At 31.7% G+C, this 23,494-nt stretch overlaps 1 protein-coding gene across 5 annotated transcripts; it reads right to left on the bottom strand.

Moving 5' to 3' along the window:
- Nucleotides 1–1,772: 1,772 nt before the first annotated feature.
- LOC113874197 (protein STICHEL-like 4) lies at nt 1,773–9,503 on the bottom strand. Of its 5 annotated transcripts, none has more exons than XM_027512440.1 (8): nt 6,458–9,503; nt 6,105–6,324; nt 5,568–5,759; nt 5,211–5,384; nt 3,867–4,120; nt 3,544–3,725; nt 2,985–3,048; nt 1,822–2,132 (listed from the first exon to the last, which is right to left on the bottom strand). In XM_027512440.1, the coding sequence occupies exons 1-8, from the start codon at nt 8,528–8,530 to the stop codon at nt 2,040–2,042; spliced, it is 3,252 nt and encodes a 1,083-aa protein (XP_027368241.1). In that variant the 5' UTR covers nt 8,531–9,503; the 3' UTR covers nt 1,822–2,039. The 5 variants fall into 5 exon arrangements, with proteins under 5 accessions (XP_027368231.1, XP_027368225.1, XP_027368241.1 ...); XM_027512447.1 differs by having other exon boundaries at nt 6,135–6,324; XM_027512430.1 differs by having other exon boundaries at nt 1,773–2,132; nt 3,544–4,120; nt 5,211–5,759; nt 6,458–8,980; nt 9,215–9,503.
- Between the last annotated feature and the right edge of the window lie 13,991 nt (nt 9,504–23,494).

Raw genomic sequence — 23,494 nt, 5'->3', positions numbered from 1 at the left:
GCTGAGAAGGGGATTTGGCTGCTGTAATGTAGGCACTAACTTTTGCTTGGAAATGCAGGGATTTGTGAATGAGATCTCGGCTGTGAGCTGTAAAAGATGCATGTCAAATCAGTTCAGTGACAAAAAGAAGTAAGCATGTTGTAAGTGTTTATGATTGATAATGTTCTAATGGAGAAAAATTTAGGATGAAAACCTTGTGTATTTGGTTGCCTTTGAAATGTCTTCAACATTTTTCCTCAATGAAGGGAAATTTATTTTGTTGCAGATGTGGCTATTTTTATTGGAAAATATACGAATTAGTTCGAGGCCAAGTACTTTTTATCATTTTAAATATGGATTATCAACTTTCTTTCATCACGTAAATTCATTAATACTAACCGTGATTGATTCATATACGGGGTAGATCAAGTGCTTGAAAGATAATGTTCCCTATTCACCATTTCAGGAGTCATATATTATATCAAGATATATTTTCCTTTCGTACTGCATGTAGAAGCAATTCAATTGAGGAAATATATAAATGTGAAAATGTAAATGGTGTCAGTATTTCTTAAACATTTCTTTAGTTTAATTCAAAAGTGAAAGGAAAAAGTTGGCGAGAAAATGAACAATCGCATAATTATTAATTTAATTTCAAAGATATTATTATTTTAAAAAATTACTAAATGCACCCCTGTATAATTCTCATGACAAGACGGGAAGTATGATCCTCGTTTTTGTCCCCACATGTTGTGCTTTGGAGGGTTTTTAGCCTTATTTTTGAGAAAAATAAAATTTTTCCTAACTTGGAAACCTAAAAGGAATACTCTACACAAGAATCCTCTAATCGACAAAAAAATACCATCCCTACATTTGGAGAAGTATATTATCTAAGGCTTAAGGTTTGTTTGCAAGGAGTTTCAGAGAGAAAAAAAAAAAGAGAGGGAAAATTTGTTATTTTAAATAAATATATTTAAAATTAATATTTTTAACATAAAATATATAACGTAAATTTAATTTACTAATAATATATTTATTATCATAAATAATGTATAATTTTTTAATTTAAAATTAAAAAATATAATCTTTCCTTCCTTTTCTTCTTAAAATCCTCTCTCAAAAATAACTATGGTGGAGAGTGGGCGAAGGTGCATAAACCATTGAGTTTCAAACTATTTTCCTTATGGGTTCAGTCTCAACAAATCTGAAAGTGAGATAGTTACTAGAGCCTCAGAAAGTTGAATAAATTTGGCATGCGCCTCATTTGGGCCACCTCATGCACTCATAATAAAAGTAAGATCTGGCCCATCCTCGTGTGATTATTTTTAAATTAAGACTTCAGAAAATTATGATTTGTTTTCAATAAGACAGGCCCATTCTCGTATGAATATTTTTAAATTTAATAAATAAAAATAAAAATATAAAAAAAAACGTGTTAAAATTATTAAAAAATTGGTATTTAATATAAAATTAAAAATAACATATTATTCTTTAAAAAATATTTCCAATGAAATGTTACGTAATTTTTGTTAGTTATATATTTAAATCTTATATATATCTTTCTCCTGATATGCATTTAAATAGGCTTACCCACTTAATGTTTATACCAATGAATATCGAGATCAAACTTATATAACAAATTATTATGATAAGAATTTATTGAATAAACATTTAATTAATTGATTTTATATCATATAAGCAACCTGAGATGTGGTTTACAAAAGCTTAATCCGTATTTATCGCATGACTATCGAGACGGGGTTTAGCAGTAGAGTGCCAATAGTGACTAATAAAATTTTCAACTGAATCTTAGTTTGAAATTTCCATCAAATTTATGCTAGAAAGGAAAAAATATACAATATCTTATCAGTGAAATGGAATGTACTAGTCTAACTACTTTCCTACACTTTCTTCATCTGATATATAACTACATGCTTTTATTTAATTAAATGAAAAAAAAGGCTTGACCCTGTAAAATTGGACCCTATAACACATCAGGAAAAAGCCAAAATAGAGGCAATACAAATGGCTATTGAATGAACCCACCAACATTCCCAACACTACCTTGGAGATTTTGTAGAGAGACACTTCCCACATGAGACCAGATTCAGCAGTGCACGTGGTTTTCGGGTTCGGATTTTCAAGCGTGACAGCTGCCAATACAATTTAATACATCAATAATGTCTTCATGTATGATCATGCAAAAAAATTTAATTGACAAACTAACATCATATTTAACGTTAAGAGCTTATAAGAACTTTAATCGGTAAACCATAAAAATGTGGACATGTCACAATTGCAACACCACCAAAAAATCATAGTATATAAAATCAATAGATATGCACTTGCACACGGCATACACACCAACCAAATCTTTTATTCATGGAAAAGATAAAGAAATATACATGCATCAGCTTTCTTCTATTTCACTTAGTAGCCAGCTTTTATCTTAAAAATAAAAATATTATAGGATGAACAGTGAGAAATATAATAATTATAAAATGAATACAATGATGTACCTTCAATTAATAGCCGGGCAAGAATCGGTTATTATACTACTACGGGGAAAAACAACAATCTAGCCATTATTCATTATAGAATCACAACAGGTTCCAAAAAATAAATGCATACACGCCATCCCTAAAATGGAACTTACACTAACTTTCAATCTTCAGGGCATTGCTACATCAGCTACTCAAAGCATGACTTCATGAATAGTTACAAAGTCAAAAAGAAGACTAACAATAGAAACCATTTAGATAGAGCTCTAAAAGCTAGAAAGAATCCTCCAAATATCTCCAAATGAAAAAGAAAATGATTAGATTAACAAGGATGCCCCTTCTAAATGCAATGATCTAGCAAAAGTACAATTTTGATTGCCATAAGCTACTGCTGACATTAATATGGTACATTCAGTTCAAGTTTTATGACTCAAAAACTAGTATATGAATTACAAAAGCTAGAATGATGGTTAAAAAAGTTTATATATTGAGAAACAGAATCACCTTTCGCCGGGTTACTTTTGTTGCTTTCCAACATAATAAACTTCTTGATCTTGGCTCCAGCCTCCTATGGAGTAAATGATTTAGAATATTAATCGGCAATTATAATTAGACATTACTTTATTACTGAAAAAAGATAACATCAAAATTCCAACAATCAATAATCCAAAATATTCACATTAACAATCTCTGTCCTGCACTGACTCATACAATTGAAAAGAAAGGATAACCTTAATCTAGAATATAGTTCTAGGAAAATCCCATTCAATCTTCTTAATTACTTAATTCTGCATCCATGAAATATCTAACTTGTGCACTTCTGCACAATTTTATTTCATCATAGATAACCTCATATTACTTAAAACTTCCCAAGCTGTTACCAGATGTGAAATATAATTATCCTGTTTCCAACATAACACTAGTAATGTATAGGTCAATACTAAGTTTATTTGAGATTCCCATCCCCCTACCGTTATTATATTACAAATTATGAGCAATGCCTTCCCTCTAAAAACTAGATGCAGTATATGTCAAAAGAGAAAAGGATAGAATAGCAACATACAGGTTCTCTTGTTCAAGCTTTTCAGCAATAGAAACTGCTTTACGTTTTGACCACCCACTTCTCGGACCTTCTGCCTGCTGGATTACATGAGCAAGAGATACTTTGCTTTTTACAAGACTTCGACTTTGACCTTGCTCCCTAAGCTTTCTTCGGTCTAAATGTGACTTAACAATTGGTTTTTTCTGGGAAGCTGATGTTTGTCCTATACTTGTACCTTCTAAACTTTTATAAGATGTCCCATGAGCATCAACCCGCTGCTCATTATTCTTGTGCTCCACTTGAGAAGCTGCTGCTTCTACAATTTCACCCATTTTCTTTTCAACAGAATCAGTTAGGGAAGCATGAGCTTGATTGCCAACACCATTTGAGTCTCGAATCTGAGATGAACTATCATTGCTAGCAGACAATATAAGAGGCAGTTGAACAGCAGGGCCTGCATCTTTATATGACTCACATCTAATTTTTATTGTTATAGAAGATCCAAGGACAGATTCAAATGCTTGTAAGATGTGACCTCTGAACTTCTCAGCAGTAGATTTGGTCAGTTGAGAACTGAACATTAACTGCACAGTTGGAGCTGCACATTAAAGCATTACATTACCATTAGATAAATGGTGAATATCAGTGAGTGGATCAAATGCATAAGAGATACAAGCAACGCTATCATAAGAACAATATTAATAAATAAAGCAACTAACAATAAGTTTCAAAAAAAGTCAACCAGTTAACTAGCAAAATAATGATTAATGAGATACAACATCAAACATACTTGGGAACAGGGTGAACTAAAAGCATTCAAAATAGATAGCCTAAAATTATTATTTTAAATAGCATGAGCTGCATAAGTTGTGCAGACTAACCACTCTTTACTTCATGATGAATTCTGAACTACCAGAACCATACACAATACTACCAGAATTGATTTTCAATACAATACAATAGTTACTACAAGTCCCTTTAAATGATACTAATATTCGGTGCGTCACATTCATAGACCAGTTTATCCCCTAATTCTTCCTGATCTGAAATTCATACAAAAATTATGCATACTATATATTAACACAGATATCACATTCATAGACCAGTATATCCCCTAATTCTTCCTTATCTGAAACTCATACAAAAATTATGCATATTATATTAACACAGATAATGACATCAGTGTGTTTGGGCTTATTTGATAAACTTTTATTACATGAGTGCTTATGCCATAAATTTGACTATAAAATTTATTGGAATAAGTTGAAAAGAGTTTATTTTGATAAGTTATACTAAAAAGCTTATTGAAATAAACTAAAAATAGCTTATGAGTCATAAGCTATTTTCATAAGTTCCATATAAACTATTCCAAATGCACCCTAAAAGCTGAGCATCACAGGATTAATAACCATCTTAACTTTTTTATGATGAAGTTTAAAAACATTAAAAAAAATGCTACCAGATCTGAATTTTCATTGCACTATGATAGTAATAGAAGGCATTTTAGTTGATACAACAGTTAGTGCAATCACATACATAGACTAGTTTTATCCCCTATATCTTCCCTATTTGAAATGGGAAACTCATGCACAGTATATTAACACACAGAATGACATTTCCACAAAATAAAAAATAAAAAAAAATTATTGGCATTGTTGAAATAAGTATTGTGCAGATTTGATATTCACCTGCTCCAAAACTAACAGAGATCAGCTTGCCTTCTTTATACAAAAATTCTTTCAAACCAGTAACTTGAATTCTCTCAAGCACCTCTAACCATATCTCATCAATTTCTTTACGGCTTTTACCCAAAATCTGCCTTTCATTCATCCTACTCTTGTCAGTGGCATGTGAATATGTATGTTGAGAAGCAGAACCAGACACACTTATTCGTCTCTTCTCTGAACCAGGACCCTTTGTCATACCCTCTGCTGAGCTTCCAGCTTGGAAATTTTCAATTCTAGAATCCATTGATAATCGTCTTGTTTTGTTATGAATTTCAACAGGATTACTAGTTTGCCTAGCTGCTTCTCTTATATGTGCATCTTTTAGAGCCAAGGGACTATGGTTGAAACTATTATCAGATGAAGTAGGCAACACATATTGCTGGTCAGGAGCAAGTTGAAGCAATGCAGCTGTCAACCAGGTTAGCTTGTCATTGGACATCCTCAACTGCTTCTCAGCCTCAGATAAAGTTTTCAGAGCTTGGCGAAGCTTTTCCATGTCTTCTTTGGACACTAACAGAAATCAGTTGCATCAATGTGAGATAGGACAGTAACAAAAACACAATCATGAATATGAAACTAGATTAAAACTCCCCAGTCTCTACACATGAAGAAATTTAAAACCTTAAGAAATAAGTTAGACAAAATAGTTATCAGGATAGCCAGTTTTTAAACCAAAATCTTAAAATACATGTATATAAAATATGTTTAAAGAATGGTGAGAATTTGAAATGGAATAGCAAGAAAAATTTATAGATAATTCAGATCTGAGAAATAACATGTTTGGTGTCACCTCAATTTGCCATAAATTGATAATTTAGCAAAATTATCTATGTAAAAAGGATATATTTTACTCACATGGCTGTCTCCGGAAGAACTTCCTTCTTCGCCTTTCTTTTGTGAAATCATAGGTCCCTGCAAGTATATCAGTAATTACTGTAGCAAGTTGTGACATCAAAGCTAATGGTTCAACACCAGTTTCCATGATCACTCTCAAATTCTTAACAGTGTTAACTGTGTCTGCAGATAATGCCAAATCAAGCAGATCCACCAATTTCTCATCAGAGATAAGTCCTACCTGAAGAAAGGATTTAACTTCAGAACAATTCATGCATAGCAAATTCACAATATCAACACCAGGTTACAGTAGAAATAGAATCTAGTGTAAGAAGCAGTGACAACAGAAACATGCTGATAAATATACAACTTACCAGTTCCTGAACAAGAGGAACAGATATTCTTTGCCCAAGCAAACTAAGTTGTTCAAGGGTCATCTCAGCATCTCTCAGTGATCCGTCTGATCTTGATGCAATGAGTTTCAGGGCATCCTTATCAATTTCTAGACCTTCTTTGGTTGCAATCCACTGCAGCGTAAATATAATATCAGCATCCTTCAGCTTTGGGAAAAAGAACTTTTGACACCTGGATATTATTATATGAGGCAAGACATCAAGACTAGAACTGACAAGGATAAAAACCACACGTCTAGGTGCTCGATCAATGACCTTCGATATAGCATTCCAACAATCAGCTGACAGAGTATCACAGTCATCAAAAATAAATACTCTGTAATGTGATGGAAGCTGGGAAACAATCATATTGTCAAGTAGGTCCATGATGCTCTCAAAGTCAAAATTACTGACTGGACCAACTTCCCTTATATTTCTACTCTTGCCCATATCATGAGCTATGCAATAATTGCAAAAGCCACAAGGTTTTGGGTGCTCTGAAGAATTACAATTCAAAGCTCTGGCAAATATGCGAGCACAAGAAGTCTTTCCAGTGCCATGAGGACCATAAAACACGTACAATAATCCAACTTTCCTTTTCATTACTGCGTTTGAAAGAGCTTGTGCCACTAAATTCTGCCCAACCATTTCTCTGAAGGTTCGAGGCATATATTTTTGTGTTAAGCTTTGGTGTCTATTGTGACGATTCCCTCTCAACTTATGCTGGTCACCAGATCTAGCTTCAGAAGCAAGGTCAGAATCAATATCATGCTTGAATAAATTATCACCAAAAAGACCTAGTTCCCCAGAATAGTCATGATCCCAACAAGCATTCTCCGTGCTTGCATGAGATCCAGAATAGTCAACCAGTAAAGGCAGTGCCTCTGCATCAGATTTAGTACATGAGCTTGAGTGATCAGATGCCACAGGCATATCAGAAATATTTCTTCCATTGGCACCTAACGTTCCTTTCTTTAATCTCGAGTCTGATAAACCACAAGAAAAACTTCGGCCAGCCATGTCAAGGAATGTTTTACCTCTATTATGAATTCTGGACCAATTCCAAGGAATGCCACACCCATTTTTTGGAGCCCTAGTAACATTTTCATCTGCAAAAGCATCAGCCTCCTCCAAATGATATTTATGATGCGCTGAAGCCTGAGCTAATGAGTTGGAAGCCACGGACATTTCATTCTCAGCTTCAATATCTCTTGATGTTGTAGCAACCCGAGCCCTTCTAGCACTTCGAAATTTACGCCTTTTCCCCCTATTCATTCCACTGCCATTACCATGCATCCTGGCTTCTGCCTCCTCAACAAGTCTCTCATGTCGTGGAAATCTTCCACGAAAATGAATGTTCGATGATGCTAAATCATCACTATCCAATGGAACTTCTTTCAGCTGCTCAGAAAGGGTCTTAACTTGAGAGTCTCGAACATTCTTCCCCCTTTGTTTGCCCTTTCTCTCTTTGGACTCAGAGTGCCTTGAAATAACATCTTCGGCCAAACTTTTGCCAGCTTGATTGAAAGGCCCTTCTTGATTCACATCCAAAAAGTCAGGCCTATCATCCTTCCTTCCAGATTCGTCTCTACCCACTCTCCTCCCATCTCCCATTCCACTTCTACTACTACGTTCACTAGTTGCCGTTATCCCATCATTACCCCTACCAATCTCACCCGGAGCAACTCTTGATGAACCAATACTCACCAATGGCGGTGAGGTTCCAGACATTCTCCTCCCTTCCTTCCTGTGCTCAACCCCGACAGACCTTCTTCCCCCTTGAGACACAGCATCATTTTCAACTTTCTTGAAAAGCAGGTCAACAACAGAAGGTGAGTGCCATGATGGAGGACTTGCAGAAGGGTCCCTGAGAGACCTTGATCTCTGCAGCACAACTAGGTCCCTCATGATTGACCTATCAGCCAGTATGGGGCTGTTCTTGTGCATATGGTTCTTCAGGTGAATACAATTTGTCAAATGGATGTGGTTGCGTAGATGATCACTAATATCACCATTGGCATCTTTGAGAACCCTATTGCGGACAGCCCTAGTCATGATCAGAAAATCAATCCTTCTAACAGCAGAATCTCTTCTAAATTAAGGAAACAAATCAAATAATCTCTCATTTTTGCCTATAACTGACAATTTATCACTATTGTGGCAACAAAACAAAAGGAAATAGAAAATGCTCAATCCAATTAACTACCCGGAAATGCCAAAACAAGGCTACAATTCAAACTCACCAAAAGGAAAACAGCGACTCTCATGGTCAATTACCCCATGAACAGAGCTAACACTAAGACCCGCCAAGATTCAACCCAGTAATGAAACACCCTTCAAGAGGAGGTACCATTAACCACCAAAACTTCCCACCAGACACTCCACAAACACAAACCAACACTTCTTCAAACCTATTGAACCAACCATTGAGCCAAAAGGAATGAACTTTGTGAACGAGGCAAGCGTGCTGCCACCCCCAGGACAAAACAAGGCGCAATTTTGTAGCTAAGCATGCAAAGAGAGGAGAAGAAACAAAGACCCGATTTTCTCAAAGCTCAAGTGGAAGCAATCAAAGTAGCAATCCCTCATTGGAAGAGCCACAGCGTGTGACAAAAATGAGGAGTTAATGAAGCAGAGGCGTAAAGAACATGATGTAACATTTCTAAAAGGGCAGCCAAAAAGAGAGAGAGAAAGAGAGAAGAAGGTATTAAAAAAACATAAAAAGTAGATGGTTAACACCTCAAACGCCTGAATCAGAAAAAGGAAGGTGACCCGTTTGGATTATTAAGCCACAGATCTCTCAACAAGCTTCACATGCACTTCACGAGGAGCCTCTTTGGCAAGAAAACGATAGTCCTAAATCCCACCCATGAGTTGTAGAGAGAGAAACAGCACAGTGCTTAGCATAGCAGGAAGAGAGAGAAGAGAGAGAAGAGAGAGAGAGAAAGGGGTGATGGAGGATATGGAGTTGTAAGATCCGTTGTAGACAGACTCAGACACAATTCTGGGAACAGAGGACACACTGCCAATAAAGCGGTGTGTCCATTAGCTAAGCATGCAAACAGGATTATATATATTTTCAAATTATTATTGTTCTCAAAAAGGAGTCGTTGAATATTTTTGACTGCTTATTCATCTAAAAAGAAAATAATAATTGGAGTTTTCCGGATTTTGAATTATGAGGGGACCAACAAAACCCGTTCCGTTGAAATTCCACGTAGTTGTTTGTTTTGAGTTAGACATATTTTCCCTTGCTAGCTAAAGAGTGGACTTTATTTGCATTTCGAATTCATTATGAATATTTTATACTTGATTATACTATGCCCTGATGCTTCTTTTAAAGTGTTTCAAAAATCGGATCAATTAGAATCATGACATTATATATATATATATTAGCTTAGCTAAAGAAGGGGCATACCTTTTATTATTTTTTTAAAAATGTCTAAATGTAATCATAAATAGTAATTATATATTCATCTGTAGCCCAAAAATTCACGTATTGAAAAGTTTATTGATTGATTTTCAATGCCCCTAGGTGTATGCCTTAACTGCCTATCGAAATAATGAACAGGAACCCAACATATCATACATGAAATGCCTTTTGTTGTTTTTTTCTACTTGGCCAATTTCCATGTTCGAATTATTTGGTAGGTGGGTTCTGAAAGCTGCAGGTTTGCATTAATGTATTGCACCTTGACCATTACATGTAACGAAATTATAGGTAAGCGATTCCACGACGCATTATCAATGTTTCGAACTCCGTTCTATCTCTTTTCTTTTTTTTACTTTTTATGAAAAACTCTAGAATCTCCGTGTACCGTTTATATACATCGGATACTTTCTCTGCACATGTTATTTTGTCCCATTTCAATCCTTATAATATAAAATATACATGGAATCATGTTATTCAGAGATTTTTATTTCTTTCTTTTGTTTTGGTTTAACCGAAACGCACAAGTTTTTACCATTAGTTACGTTAATTAATGCAAAATGTCTATAATATAACTTTTTACAGCCAGACAGTTGCTTATTTAAACTGAACCTAAATGTGAAAAAAAAAAAAACAAAGTTCTTTTTTCAAAAAAAGAACTCTTTAATCAACACATATTTAAATTATTTTGAGACAACGCATTAGAAAGTCCAACCTTTAACACTCTAAATAATTTAATTTGGGCTAAAAATTTTATTTCAGAGCGCAGTACAATTGATACCTATACACATGCTTTCACAAAATTGAACCATAACCGATGAATCAGCAAACCGATTCAGTGACAGGTCCAATAGAATCAACAAATTGGATATTCTAAAAATCAGTCTAAAATTAGTAAAAACAGTAAAAATCGACAAATTGCCGATTCCTAGTTAGTCTTCTCAGCTAAACTCTATTTAATTGTGAACTAGTTGCTGCCTCTGCTATTCGTCAAAGTTATGTTGTTCACGAAGGTGATCACTGCATGCTTGCACCTCTCTATTTTGTACACGAGTTTCCTAGTGTTACCTCGTCATTGTAGCGAGTTTTACAACTTTTTTTTCCCTATGCGACAATGGCATCAACGGCCCTCTCACAACCCTAAGCAATTGTCTTTTTCGACATCACTGTGTATCAAGCCCCTCTTTGTTTTGTGTATACAATATATATTATACTCAAATGGGTTTTGGGTGGTTGAAGAAAAAGCACATCTTGAATAGATTGAGATTGAGAATGAGAATGATATTTATCAGGAGTTCTTATGTGTTTTTACACCCTTTCGAAACCTTAAAAAAATAGACAAATTTCTTTTTTGAAGAACAAGATAATGCAATCCAAAAATTAATGAAACAAGAAATGATGTTGGTTAGTATTTAATTGTATTGTATGTTTTATTTTGTAAAGTATTATTTTATATATTTTTTCATTTTTTTTATTTAATTAAGTGATGAAGAAATTGAGATTTATGAGCTAGGTATATATTTCCAGCTTGATAGTAATGAGACGAGTGAAAGTAATACACATGCCGACATATTAGCGTTTGATAGATTAAACGTTGGAAGATATTATGATTTCTGAAACTTTTGATAATATTTATAATTTTTTATTTTTTTTTATTTTAGTTTTTAGGTGTTATTGTTGGCGCAGTTTTTATTTTATTATGTTCAAACTTTTATATGTAACTTTTATTATTAAAATTATCAAGCTGCTTGCCACACTAACTAATTTTATTGGTTAAATAAATGCTTTTACCGATTATTAAATATTGCCTGTGCATCTAACATTTCATGCACTCTCTAAAACTCCTAGGATTTTCTCATTATGGCATGAAGAACTATGACATTCTAAGATTAAGCTATGTTGACCTATATCATGTTTGACTAGGCTTCTCTTGCAGATGAATATTATATAAATTGCCCAACACCGTTGGATATATGAGAGATGATATCTATCACCTCTTATTACACTTTTGGAATATTTGTTAACTTCAACGTTGGATTTTTCTTCTTTTTCAGATTGTCAAACTCATATTTGTTTACATCGCAACAATCTACTCGTACATTTGATTTTGCGCTAAATTCAAGCAAACGTAGATTTATTATAACGCTACAAATTATTATTTTATTTTATTTTTTAAATGTTATTTCAAGTTATTTTAGTATATTTTCAAACATGCATTACATTAACTTCATCTTTTTAGACCCACGAGACTGATATCTAATTATTAATACATCAAACTAATATTTAATGTTTAATTTATGTAAAAAAATAATTTTATGATATCTCATATTGCTTTTAGTTTAAGATAAATTGTGTGTGCGTGAAACATATAAAACGAAAATGTATTTTTTTTTATCTAAGTATATGATAACAAATAATCATGATTAAAAAAATATATAATAAATTTTAAAAATCACATAATTTTTTAGTAATCATGTGATTTTAAAATATTTTAATATTAATTATTAATATATGATAATACAATTTAGATTATCATTCTCATTATCAATAAAAAAAATTATTTCACTAAATACACATTACAACAAATAAATAATTTGACAATTGAAAGAAATATTAAAAATGTGAATAATTATTAAAATTATGCTAACTAATATATATTAAATAATTTAACTTATACTGAATTTAATGATATTTTATAATTTATAAACCGAATTCACATCATGAGAGAAAGTTCAGTAGCTATTGTTGTTGTTTATAACTTTTATTGTGGCTTAAAAACATTTTTCAACGTTTGGATAACTTCTCTTAAAATTATTTATATATATATATATATATATATATATATATATAAATTAGTTTCAAATCATATTACTTTAGCTTTAGTGTATTTATTATATAAGTTATGCTAAATAAATATGCACATGAAATTATAAAAAAAAATTACAACTTTGATTTCTTTTTATTGGTCATTTTAAAATAATATTTCTATACATTTTAAGATAATATTTAATTATATTTTATCAATAAAGAGAAATTAATTGTATAAAATATTAAAATAAAAAATAAAGAACATAATAAAAAAATTAATAAATATGAGTAGATTGGTTTTTTTTTCTTTTTCTTAATTTTTGTGCTATAACATTTGATAAATATACTTTATTGTCAGCTTGTTAATCAAGGAAGTTTTAATCTTTGACCCGTGGTTAATGAAACATATTACTGACAAAAAGTAAGTGTTTTATTATACAAAATCATCATTTATGTGGTCCAAGGGTTGTGAATGTTTTACACATATTTTTACACAAATGTTTTTTATTTGTGTAAAACATATTTTTAAACATGAATGGCCCAATTTAACATTTATCCGAGAAAAGGAAAGGTATAGAATACTAATTAGGAATAGTCAATAATAATATCTCAGATTGATTCTGGGTGGCCCTTAGAAACCTTGGACCGTGCACCTATCAACAACAGCATCCATCACTTGTCATTCAATGAACTGGTCATGGAGGCTGATGTTTCTGAAGGAGCATGATTGTCTGCATGCTAACAAACAAAAATAGTTAATTTGTCAATTATTGGTTAATTTTTTGTGACTTATTACTTCAAATAGTATATCCTACTGGGACCCTTTTTTGTTGTTGCTTTTTTTTATATATTTTAATAAAAATATTTAATTTAAATGAAATTTTTATATTTTTAATTATATTTAATAGTTTAAAATTAATTTTATTTAATTTAAAATTAAACATATACTTAAACTTTAAAAATACTGCATATTTATTGTAGTTTCATTTTTATGACCCTTCAAAATTTTAAAGCAACAATTTTATTCTCTCAAAATCTACTTGACAATATAAGAGTCATGAGTTAATCTAAAATTAATTATATTTATAAAATATTTAAATTTAAATTACTAATAATAAAATTTTAAATTTTTACTTTTTTTTTCTTTTAAAGAATTAAATCAATAAAATAATCCAAATTTCTATAAACAGGGTGGTTGGTTTGTCTAACCATGACTGACCTTTGAGCATTTTATTATTTTAAGAAATTTAATCTTCTGCATTTAATCAAAATCAGAACCAGAAGGTAAAAAGTACTTATACTCTTCAAGCCTTCTGTATCGATATTGATTTACTGTAGCTTGCAATTTTATGTAATTTTAGTGGTTCAAATTGATTATGAACAATATATGAGACAAGGTGAATGGCTTTAAATATATTTATTTGACATCCCATCTCTCGCCATATGGTTTTTTTAGTAATATTTTGCAATAAATAAAATTAATATTTTTGTTGATTATTCAATTTTACAAAATCACTTTATTTAACCTTTTCAATTAATAATCTAAATTTTTACCATTATTTTTTATTAAATTAACTATTTTTTTATGTTTTTAAAACTAAACATTTCAATTGCCTGGATTATTGTATCTTAACTTATTTTTATAAAACAAATTGATATTTTATTTATTAACTAATGCTTATTTATATCATTAAAAATTTATATTTGTTTATGAAAATGAACTACTTCACAATTTATTCCTGTATATTATATGACAACTTTAAAGAATTCTACAATAATAAATTCACTCAGATAATTTTTATTGATTTAAGAAATTTGTATAATATAGTATCTAATGAGGTTTTATGAAAAGTGAAAAAAAAGAAACAATATCATTATACATATTTGTGTAAATGATAAATTGTAGTTAAAGAGTCGAGAGAAGAAATCGTAGAAAAGTTACAGACATAGAACAAAGGTTTGGAAACACATTGCATATTTTCACCTATAGGTAAATTTGTTAAGAGAATAAATAACTCTAATTTAAAGGTAAAATTAGAGAAAATACAACAGTATAAATCCGTTTTAAGTAATTTGGTGCTAGCTATCATATAAAATAATAGGGAGATAGATAGTAATGTTAACCACAAGTAGATGAAAAGAATGAATGTTGTTAATGTTATATGTAATAGAAAAATATTACTTTTAATGTCTTGAATATTTCATTTTGATGGAAGGGCAATAGCATTTGCTTACATGTTTTTAATCCACAAGTATCATCTGGCGGAGAAGTGAGGTAGGGATCAACCACTATCCACACAGAAGCATTCCGTGCTACTTTCATGTACCCAATTTCACACTCATTTGTCTGAACCCTGCACGACCCACTTTCATTAAAGATAACCAAAGTACTCCCTCAAGGGCCGCGACATGACGGAGGACTAATAATAGTACAACCTATCCTTGTTATTGTTTTTCTTGCTTTTATCTCAAATGGTAACTGATATTAGTAAATAGGTCAAGTAATATATATTTTATATTTTGAATTCAAATTTTATATATAAAGAAGCTGTCAATAGAAGAAGTAAAAACAAAAGAAAAACTCATATAAAATATATACATTCTTTATAAAAAAAATTAATGATAATGCTAAATGTACACTTATGCTACCTTGTATATATACAGTTTTCATCATCTAGACTCCTTGTCACACTCATGTTTGGTGGCCTCACACAAATATGATGTGATGTCCTCACTCACTGTTAAGGAACACCAAGAATCATAATCAATTAAATAAAGAAAATTAATTTGTTGTTAACTAATGTGCCTGCTAAAGGCCTTATATGGCTATTCAATCCTCTTTAATTAATTTGGATTCTCTTTAATTAGCACAAGATGCCTCAGAACTATGTATATATCAGGAAAGAGAAAATATTTTACTTATTATCTCCTAACGTAATTTTATATTTTAAAAGTTTTAATATGCTGCGTTACACAGCTCATTCATGTGTTTTAAAAATATTATGTGAGCTTAGTAAAAACAAACTAAGTATATGTTGTTATGGTTTAAAAGTGAATTAATTGATGAAATAATCTTTAATTATTAGCCCAAATAAATGTGTGATATAAAGTCTAGTTTGGACAATGAAGTGTAGAGGCCATATGAGTTGTTCAAAATAGTATCATTTATTACTGAAGCTCATGATACCCAATAGAAATGCTAGATCCTTTCTTTAGCCTGACTTGCACATATAAATGTCATTTTGCGGTCTCTATAACTCAGAATAAATGTCATATATGTGTCAACTTTATTAGATTATATTAATTAGAAAGTGACTTAATATTTTATTTATACATAAAAACAAGTTTTATCTTATTGTTAAAAATTATTTTTAATTTAATTATTCATATAATTTCCTTTTCAATTTAAACAATTCCCAATATTTATCTAAAAATGTTTAAAATCTTGATTTAATTAACCAAATCCTGTTAATTTATAGCAATGACACGCTGTCAAAGATTTCTCGGAGCACAAAGGACTTTCTAATGTGAAATATATAGCAATGATAGGGGCTTTATATAGTCTAGCAAATTTTTGTTGGGAGAGTGTAATTATTATTAATTGTCTGAACAAAAACGACATACCAAAATAATATAATAGGACTTTATCATTCATGGGTTTGACTTGTGTCGCATGTGCTTTGAAATGGAAAGTAGTAGTACGAAATGAGAGATTGCAAAAGCTCCAAATTTTTATGCATGAAGGAATGGATCTGACTGAACTTTGATCAAGCATGGTTGTCTTTGGATGCTCAAACTGTTGCCACTGAAATATGTTTGTTTATGGACCACTTACACATTCCTTAAGTTCTCTCTGAGCAAACCCCATATGACTCTTAATGTCAACTGTATCCTTACCAATTGAACAGAGAGCATTAAGTGCAATGTTTTGAGAGAATAATGTTTCAAGAGTTTAGAAGATTGTCTTCAACTGTTCTGCTTTTTTAATCTTTTGCTTCAAAAGGGGAGTGCAACATTAGATCCATCTTTATCGATGGCCCAGAAGTGAAAGTGGTAGTGCGGTTGGTAAAATCTCTTTACAACGGAAGATAATGACATGAGAGAGTGAAAATGCAAGCAATGGAAGAAGTAATTATATCAAAGAAACAAAAATAGTTTCTTTCATCGACTTCTGTGAACCCCGAACCGTGGTGACATATAAGGGACCACTTAAATTTAACCCACTCATAACTTTAAAAATAAAATAAAATAAATCCCCAACCTTCGTGCCTACCTGTATATATGTTTGGAGCTGATGGAGCTTCCCAAATGTAATTTGTAAGTCATTTTTCTGTTTTGTTTTTCGGCCAAATAAGTCATTATACAAGTACCACGGTTATAATCCTTTTTATTGTGAGCCCAAATATAGGCTGAAGCTCAAATCACATGGATGGAACACTCAAGAGGTAAAGAACCCAATGCTATCCAAAACCAAGATCCCACCTCAATAAGCATGGGGGATTTCTCACCACAATAATCTTCTATCTGATTGGGATTATTTTCAATTTAAGTTTTAAATTTTTTATTTTTATGATTTTACAATCAATTATATTTTGTAATTTTTATTTTTAAAATTTTAATCTTAAATTTTGAATTCAATTTATACAAATGACATCAAAGTTACAAGAAGTAGAGACAAATCACAATAATGCTAGTAATTGCAACTAATATTATGGATGATTATGATAATCGTAAAAATAATAATAATTGATTAATAAAAATAATTCAATATAATAATAATTTTAATAGTGATTGCAACTATATTAATGATCAAGACGATCACAACAGTAATAACAATAATTGATTAGTGATGATTTAATATAATAATATTGACAATGATAATAAAATAATGTTAGATAATGATAATTTTAACAAATATCAATAATAATAGAGGATAGTAATGAAGTTAGAACTATCAATTAGCAGTGATAATAATAATATTAATGATAATAAAAGTGATTAATGATTATAGTAGTGATAGCAGTAACAATAACATCTTGATGATAATACTAATAATAAAATGGTAACAATAATGATTAATTCTAACTAAACTTATAATAATAATAATAATAATAATAATAGTAAGAGGTGAAAACTCAATAAAGCAGTGATAACAATAACAACGAATAAAGCATAATTTTTTGAAAAAGATAAAATGATTGAATAAGTTATCCTTACAATTGAAAATTGAAAATTATAATATATATATATTTTTTAAAAGTGCATTAAAATTAACTTTAAAATATTTTATCTTCATTTTAATCAAACATGTTTTATTTAAAAACTTACCACCACCCTAAATGGATCCTTAATTCTATGGATTTTATATTGTTACATCTGTCTTGTTTATCTTGTAACGAGACAAAAGTTATTCTTTTAAATTTTCACCCAATTTTATATTCATGCTTCTGCAGATATTTATCTTTTCACGTATTCGTTGTCTTATTACACTAATTACACTAAAAAAAAAAAACTAACTTGGAGTAGAATCCAATTATCAGTTTATGATGGGAGCTAAGTAAACCATTTAAAATTAAAATGGAGAAGTAATATCCTACTTTAAGACAGGAAAAACTTTTAAATACTAACGAAAAACTTACATTATCTTAGTTCAAGACGATATGCAAATAGATTATTGATCTTGACCCTTTGTTCTTCTCACAATAAAGATTGATTCTATGTACGTGCTGACAGATGCTTTCCGAGGTACAGTAATAATAGTTTGTAAATTTTGATTAATTGTAGTTTACAAATCAAGATTTGTTTAATGAAAAAGTTTTTTGGTTTCCCGTTTCTATTCAAATAACGGTTGATACCAAAATCATATTCAAGCATTCAATCATGTTTGCACACACCCGAAACTGGAGTTTGAAGTGGTGCAAACCAAATAATTAATCTACACATGCTATAATACCTAAGAAGAGGACATTTTGCGAACAATGACCAAATCACCAAAATTAGACTCAGGACTTACTTAGGACCATCCTCGAGTGTCCATGTTAATGCCATACTTTCAAGAGCCTATCCTCAACCTTTCTCTACAGAGGAGATTAAAGCGTTTTGGTGACCACCGGCATAGCATGTGAGGGAACATTTGTAGAAACGTGAGATATTCATTAGTAATTAATGGGGTTACGAATCATATGGTGTGTAGTTGAAAATGGTAGTGCCACACATTGGCGGTAGAGTTGAAGTCTCTGATTAGATGTAAATCGAAAAGTAGTTGAAAGAGAGCATGTTGAATGTATGTTGCTTTGAACTTTTTCATAGGATGCTTTAGATTCGTGGGAGGAATGGGTCACTCTGTATAAGAGATTTCTTGTGCATTATTAGTTACCCAAAAATCATAAATACAATAAGAGGATATGCCAGAAGCTCAATGAACCTTGGTCCAGGGTCCAGTGAGCACTTGCCTTGCCTTTACTGTGGGAACTCTAGACCACGATGTTACTATTCAACAAAATTTAGAATGGCACCAATGCTTTTGCATAAGCCCCAAAGGATGGTTGAAATAAAAATATCCGTAGTTTACAAAGAAAATCACAGTAGGTTCATAAATTGATTGAATTGGATAGATTGTCCTAAAAATTGACATATATATATATATATATATATATATATAATTTTCAATAGCTTATAATTATATTTTAAAAGTGTAAGAATTTAGAAGAGAGTTTGAGAGTTTGAATTATGTGTATCCATTTGAAAAAAAAAAATGATCGCGAATCAATAATAAGGTGAATGTGTTTACTTGAATAGAGTGTTTATATGTACATACATAACAAAGCTCAAAATTCATTAAAATAATAATAAAACAATTAAATTTATCTCATTAAATAAGGTTTGCTATATGAATTATAAAATTTCATTAAACTCAGTCTAAAATGGATCCTGAAAAGAAAATTCATTGAAATAATAATAAAATACGTAAAATTTGTGTTAATGTTATTTTAAAATTATTTTAGTTTTTTTACGTATTAATTATACTTATATCATGTGGTATGCAAGAATTTATGGGGATGTAAAAGTTTTAATTTACAATTTCTTGTAAAATAATCAAATGTTATACCATTATCCTAATTGCTACAATGTTTTACTTTATTTCATAAGGATTTCTAACATTTTCACGTAAGAACTTGAAATCATTACCCATTATCGCATCAAATCTTAATTTGACTACTGCTTTAACTTTTATAATGGCCATGTCACCAAATCGTTTTATTAACTCGTTGAAAGTCACTTTACGAAACTTAATGAAAAGAAGTGCATGGTTAAACTATGAAATCCCATTACACTAAACTACACTTTTCCTCTGGTAGAAACGACAAAAGATAATTAGCACGCCTTTTATAACTAATAAAGGCCTATTCTTATTAGAAGGGTGGCTGATATAAGGAGGCTATATATCGTACCCTACACAAGAAGTTGATAAAATATAGGAACCATCCATTTGTCATGTGTGATTATAATGAATTATCTTTAGATTAGACCTATAGAAACAAACATAAAGGTCTAGATAGCATTGGTACACCATGTGTTATTAATTATAATTTATATTTCATATCATAAGGCCTATAGGGACAAACACAATTACACAAAGGTCTAGCTAGCTTCGCAGTTTGGTTTAACAATATTCTCGTTAAGTACATATAATATTGGGTGGAAAAAAGCCCAATGCAGCTGACTCTATTTGATGCCTGATGATTCATAAACCTTTTTTTTTCATAGGGAATACAAGGGACACTAATAATTTAAATGGATGGTGGATATAATCATTTTGAGTCATTGGGAATGACCCTTCGTGTCCAGTTCCGGAGAAACATTGATATAGTTAATGTTCCGATATGTGCACACTCATCTCTTTAAAAAGTTCTTTGAGTGATGTAATCTCTAAATTCAAATATTGATAAAAGCAATTACCTGAACTTGGTTTGCATATGATTTTCATCAGAAATAGGTAGGTACTCAAACTATCATGCACCTGCTGCACCTTTGCGGCGGAATTAAGATTTCTGGGTTAATTGAATTGGAATCTAAAACCTGTACGCGTGTAATTAGAGGCCACTAGAAGATGCTACCAGAAATTACACTTTACTACCTTTTTGTTAGTATAAAAAAAAATTGTCATAGAAAATCAGATACGAAAAATACTGCAATTAGAGGTTGCTCAACTAAGTACAGAAGAACCAAGCACCACCCATTTTGAAAATTACAGTGAAATCTATAAACTTCTAATAATTAATGTTGGGGTATCAACTCAATGTTGAAGACTAGATCGAATTTAATTGGAAATAAAGAGAAGTAAGAGAATAATGGAGACAAAATTTTAACATGGGAAAACTCCAAATCGGAGAAAAAACCACGGACAACGACGAGCAAAATAATTCCACTATGTAAAAGGGAGAGTACAAAAAGTTCTCTAAAATTATGAGGACAAAGAGTAATAAATCACTCTATTTTTTCTCTCAATAAATACTCTCTCAGAATGGAATAAGAGCTACAAAATAACACTCTCAAATTTCTTCTTCTGATTAGTGAATGATCGATTTCCGTATGTTCTTCATTCATTCTTACACTGGGTATTTATAGGCAAAATTTTGTAAAGTTTTTCAACAATTACTGTAGCAATTCGGTGCCTACCAAATGCAAAATTCAATGCCTACAGATTTTGAAATGCCGGTGCCTACAAAGTTGAAAAAAAAACAAAGTTGCTGCCTACAAAATTTGACAAACTGAGCCACCTACTAACAATCTCCACCTTGGATCAGTTTTGATAAATTGCTCGACGTTGTTTAAACCCCGAAGGGCGCTCAAGTGCTGTAGAGACCAACCAAGTCCAAGCAATGCTGGAACTTGGCCTTTGGAAGCGGCTTAGTAAGCATATCAGCTGGATTCTCAGATGTATGAATCTTCTGAACCATGACTTCACCTTTAGTAACAATTTCTTGAATAAAATGATGTCTCACATCAATATGTTTTGTCTTATCATGGTAGCGGTTATTCTTGGTCAAGTAAATAGCACTCTGACTATCACAAAACACAGTAAGAACATCTTGTGTAAGACCAAGTTCATTAATCAGACCTTTAAGCCAAAGAGCCTCTTTCACACCCTCTGTTGCTGCAACATATTCAGCTTCAGTCGTAGATAATGATGGAAGAGACTGAAGCTGAGTTTTCCAACTAATAGCACAGTTACAGAGAGTAAATATGTAACTAGAAAGAGATCTTCTTTTGTCAAGATCGCCATCATTATCCGAATCAACAAAACCTGTAACTTCAGTTGTTGCATGATTTCTATCGATTACCAAGCCAATATTAGAAGTACCTTTGAGATACCGAAAAATCTATTTTACAGCACTCCAATGATCCTTTCCAGGATTATGCATATGCCGACTCACCATGCTAACGGCATATGCTAAATCAGGTCTAGTGCATACCATAGCATACATAACACTGCCAACAGCACTAGCATAAGGAACGCGTGACATATGTTCCATGTCTTCCTTTGTCTCAGGACAAAGGTCAGATGATAACTTGAAATGTGCAGCAAGTGGAGTAGAAACAAATTTGCAATTAGACATATTAAACCTGTCAAGCACTTTCTCAACGTATTTTTGTTGAGATAGAAACAATTTACCAGCTTGACGATTCCTGCAAATCTCCATACCAAGAATCTTCTTAGCTGCACCCAATTCTTTCATTTCAAACTCATTATTGAGTTGAGTTTTCAATTTCTTGATCAGAGACTTGTCACGTGATGCAATCAACATATCATCAACATATAGTAACAAGTATATGTAAGATTCATCAGGAAGTTTTTTAAAATAAATACAGTCGTCATATTGACTTCTGCAATAACCTTGCCCAATCATGAAGGAATCAAACCTTTTGTACCATTGTCTCGGAGCTTGTTTGAGTCCATATAAAGATTTCTTCAATCGGCAGACAAGATGCTCCTTATCAGGAACAATAAATCCCTCAGGTTGCTCCATATAAATTTCTTCTTCCAGCTCTCCATGCAGAAAAGTTGTCTTAACATCAAGTTGCTCCAATTCCAAGTTAAATAAAGCAACAAAAGCAAGCAAAACACGTATGGAGGTATGACGAACAACAGGTGAGAAAATCTCATTAAAGTCAATACCTTCCTTTTGACTGAAGCCTTTAACAACCAATCGTGCCTTGCATCTAGGATCTTCAACCCCGGGAATGCCGTCTTTCTTCTTATAGACTCATTTGCATTTCAAAGGCCGTTTGCCTTTGGGAAGTTCTGTTAAACTCCAAGTACCATTCTTATGAAGACTTTCAATTTCTTCATTCATAGCCACTAGCCATTTTGAAGAATTAGCACAAGAAACAGCCTCAGTATAACTGGCTGGTTCAATGTCGTCATTTATTTCTTGTGCAACAGATAATGCATATGCAATTAAATTATCATGATAAGCATAATTTGCATATCTAGCTGGCTTAGTAATCGTCCTTCTTGGTCTGTTTTGGGCAATGGAATACTCCTCTTCCTGCGGCTGAATTGGAGAAGTGGTAATCTCATCAACATCATCATTACCACAAATATCAGCGCTAGACTCATTGATAGAAGAAGATGGAACATCAACATTAGGAGTTGTAGATTTCAACTCCAACTCCACCTTCTCGCTAGTACCCTGCAGATTATTAGTACTAGTAGAAGAAATCACAGAAGTTTGTTTTCCAGAAGATAATAAAGCATCCTCATTAAAAGTCACATC

This window comes from Abrus precatorius, unplaced genomic scaffold (assembly GCF_003935025.1).
Source record: "Abrus precatorius isolate BTA unplaced genomic scaffold, Abrus_2018 Scaffold10, whole genome shotgun sequence".
NCBI lineage: Eukaryota > Viridiplantae > Streptophyta > Magnoliopsida > Fabales > Fabaceae > Abrus > Abrus precatorius.
The sequence above is the reverse complement of the archived record's forward strand: the minus strand, read 5'-3'. Positions and strand labels throughout refer to the sequence as shown.

Bases quoted from the DNA above. Each gene is read 5' to 3' on its own strand.
- LOC113874197 (XM_027512424.1), bottom strand. From the start codon at position 8,530: ATGACTAGGGCTGTCCGCAATAGGGTTCTCAAAGATGCCAATGGTGAT. The intron at 6,325-6,457 runs GTAAGTTGTATA...TCCTTTCTTCAG, and splicing joins TTCCTCTTGTTCAGGAACTG to GTAGGACTTATCTCTGATGA. The intron at 2,133-2,984 runs GTGATTCTGTTT...TTGTATTGGCAG, and splicing joins CAAAAGTAACCCGGCGAAAG to CTGTCACGCTTGAAAATCCG.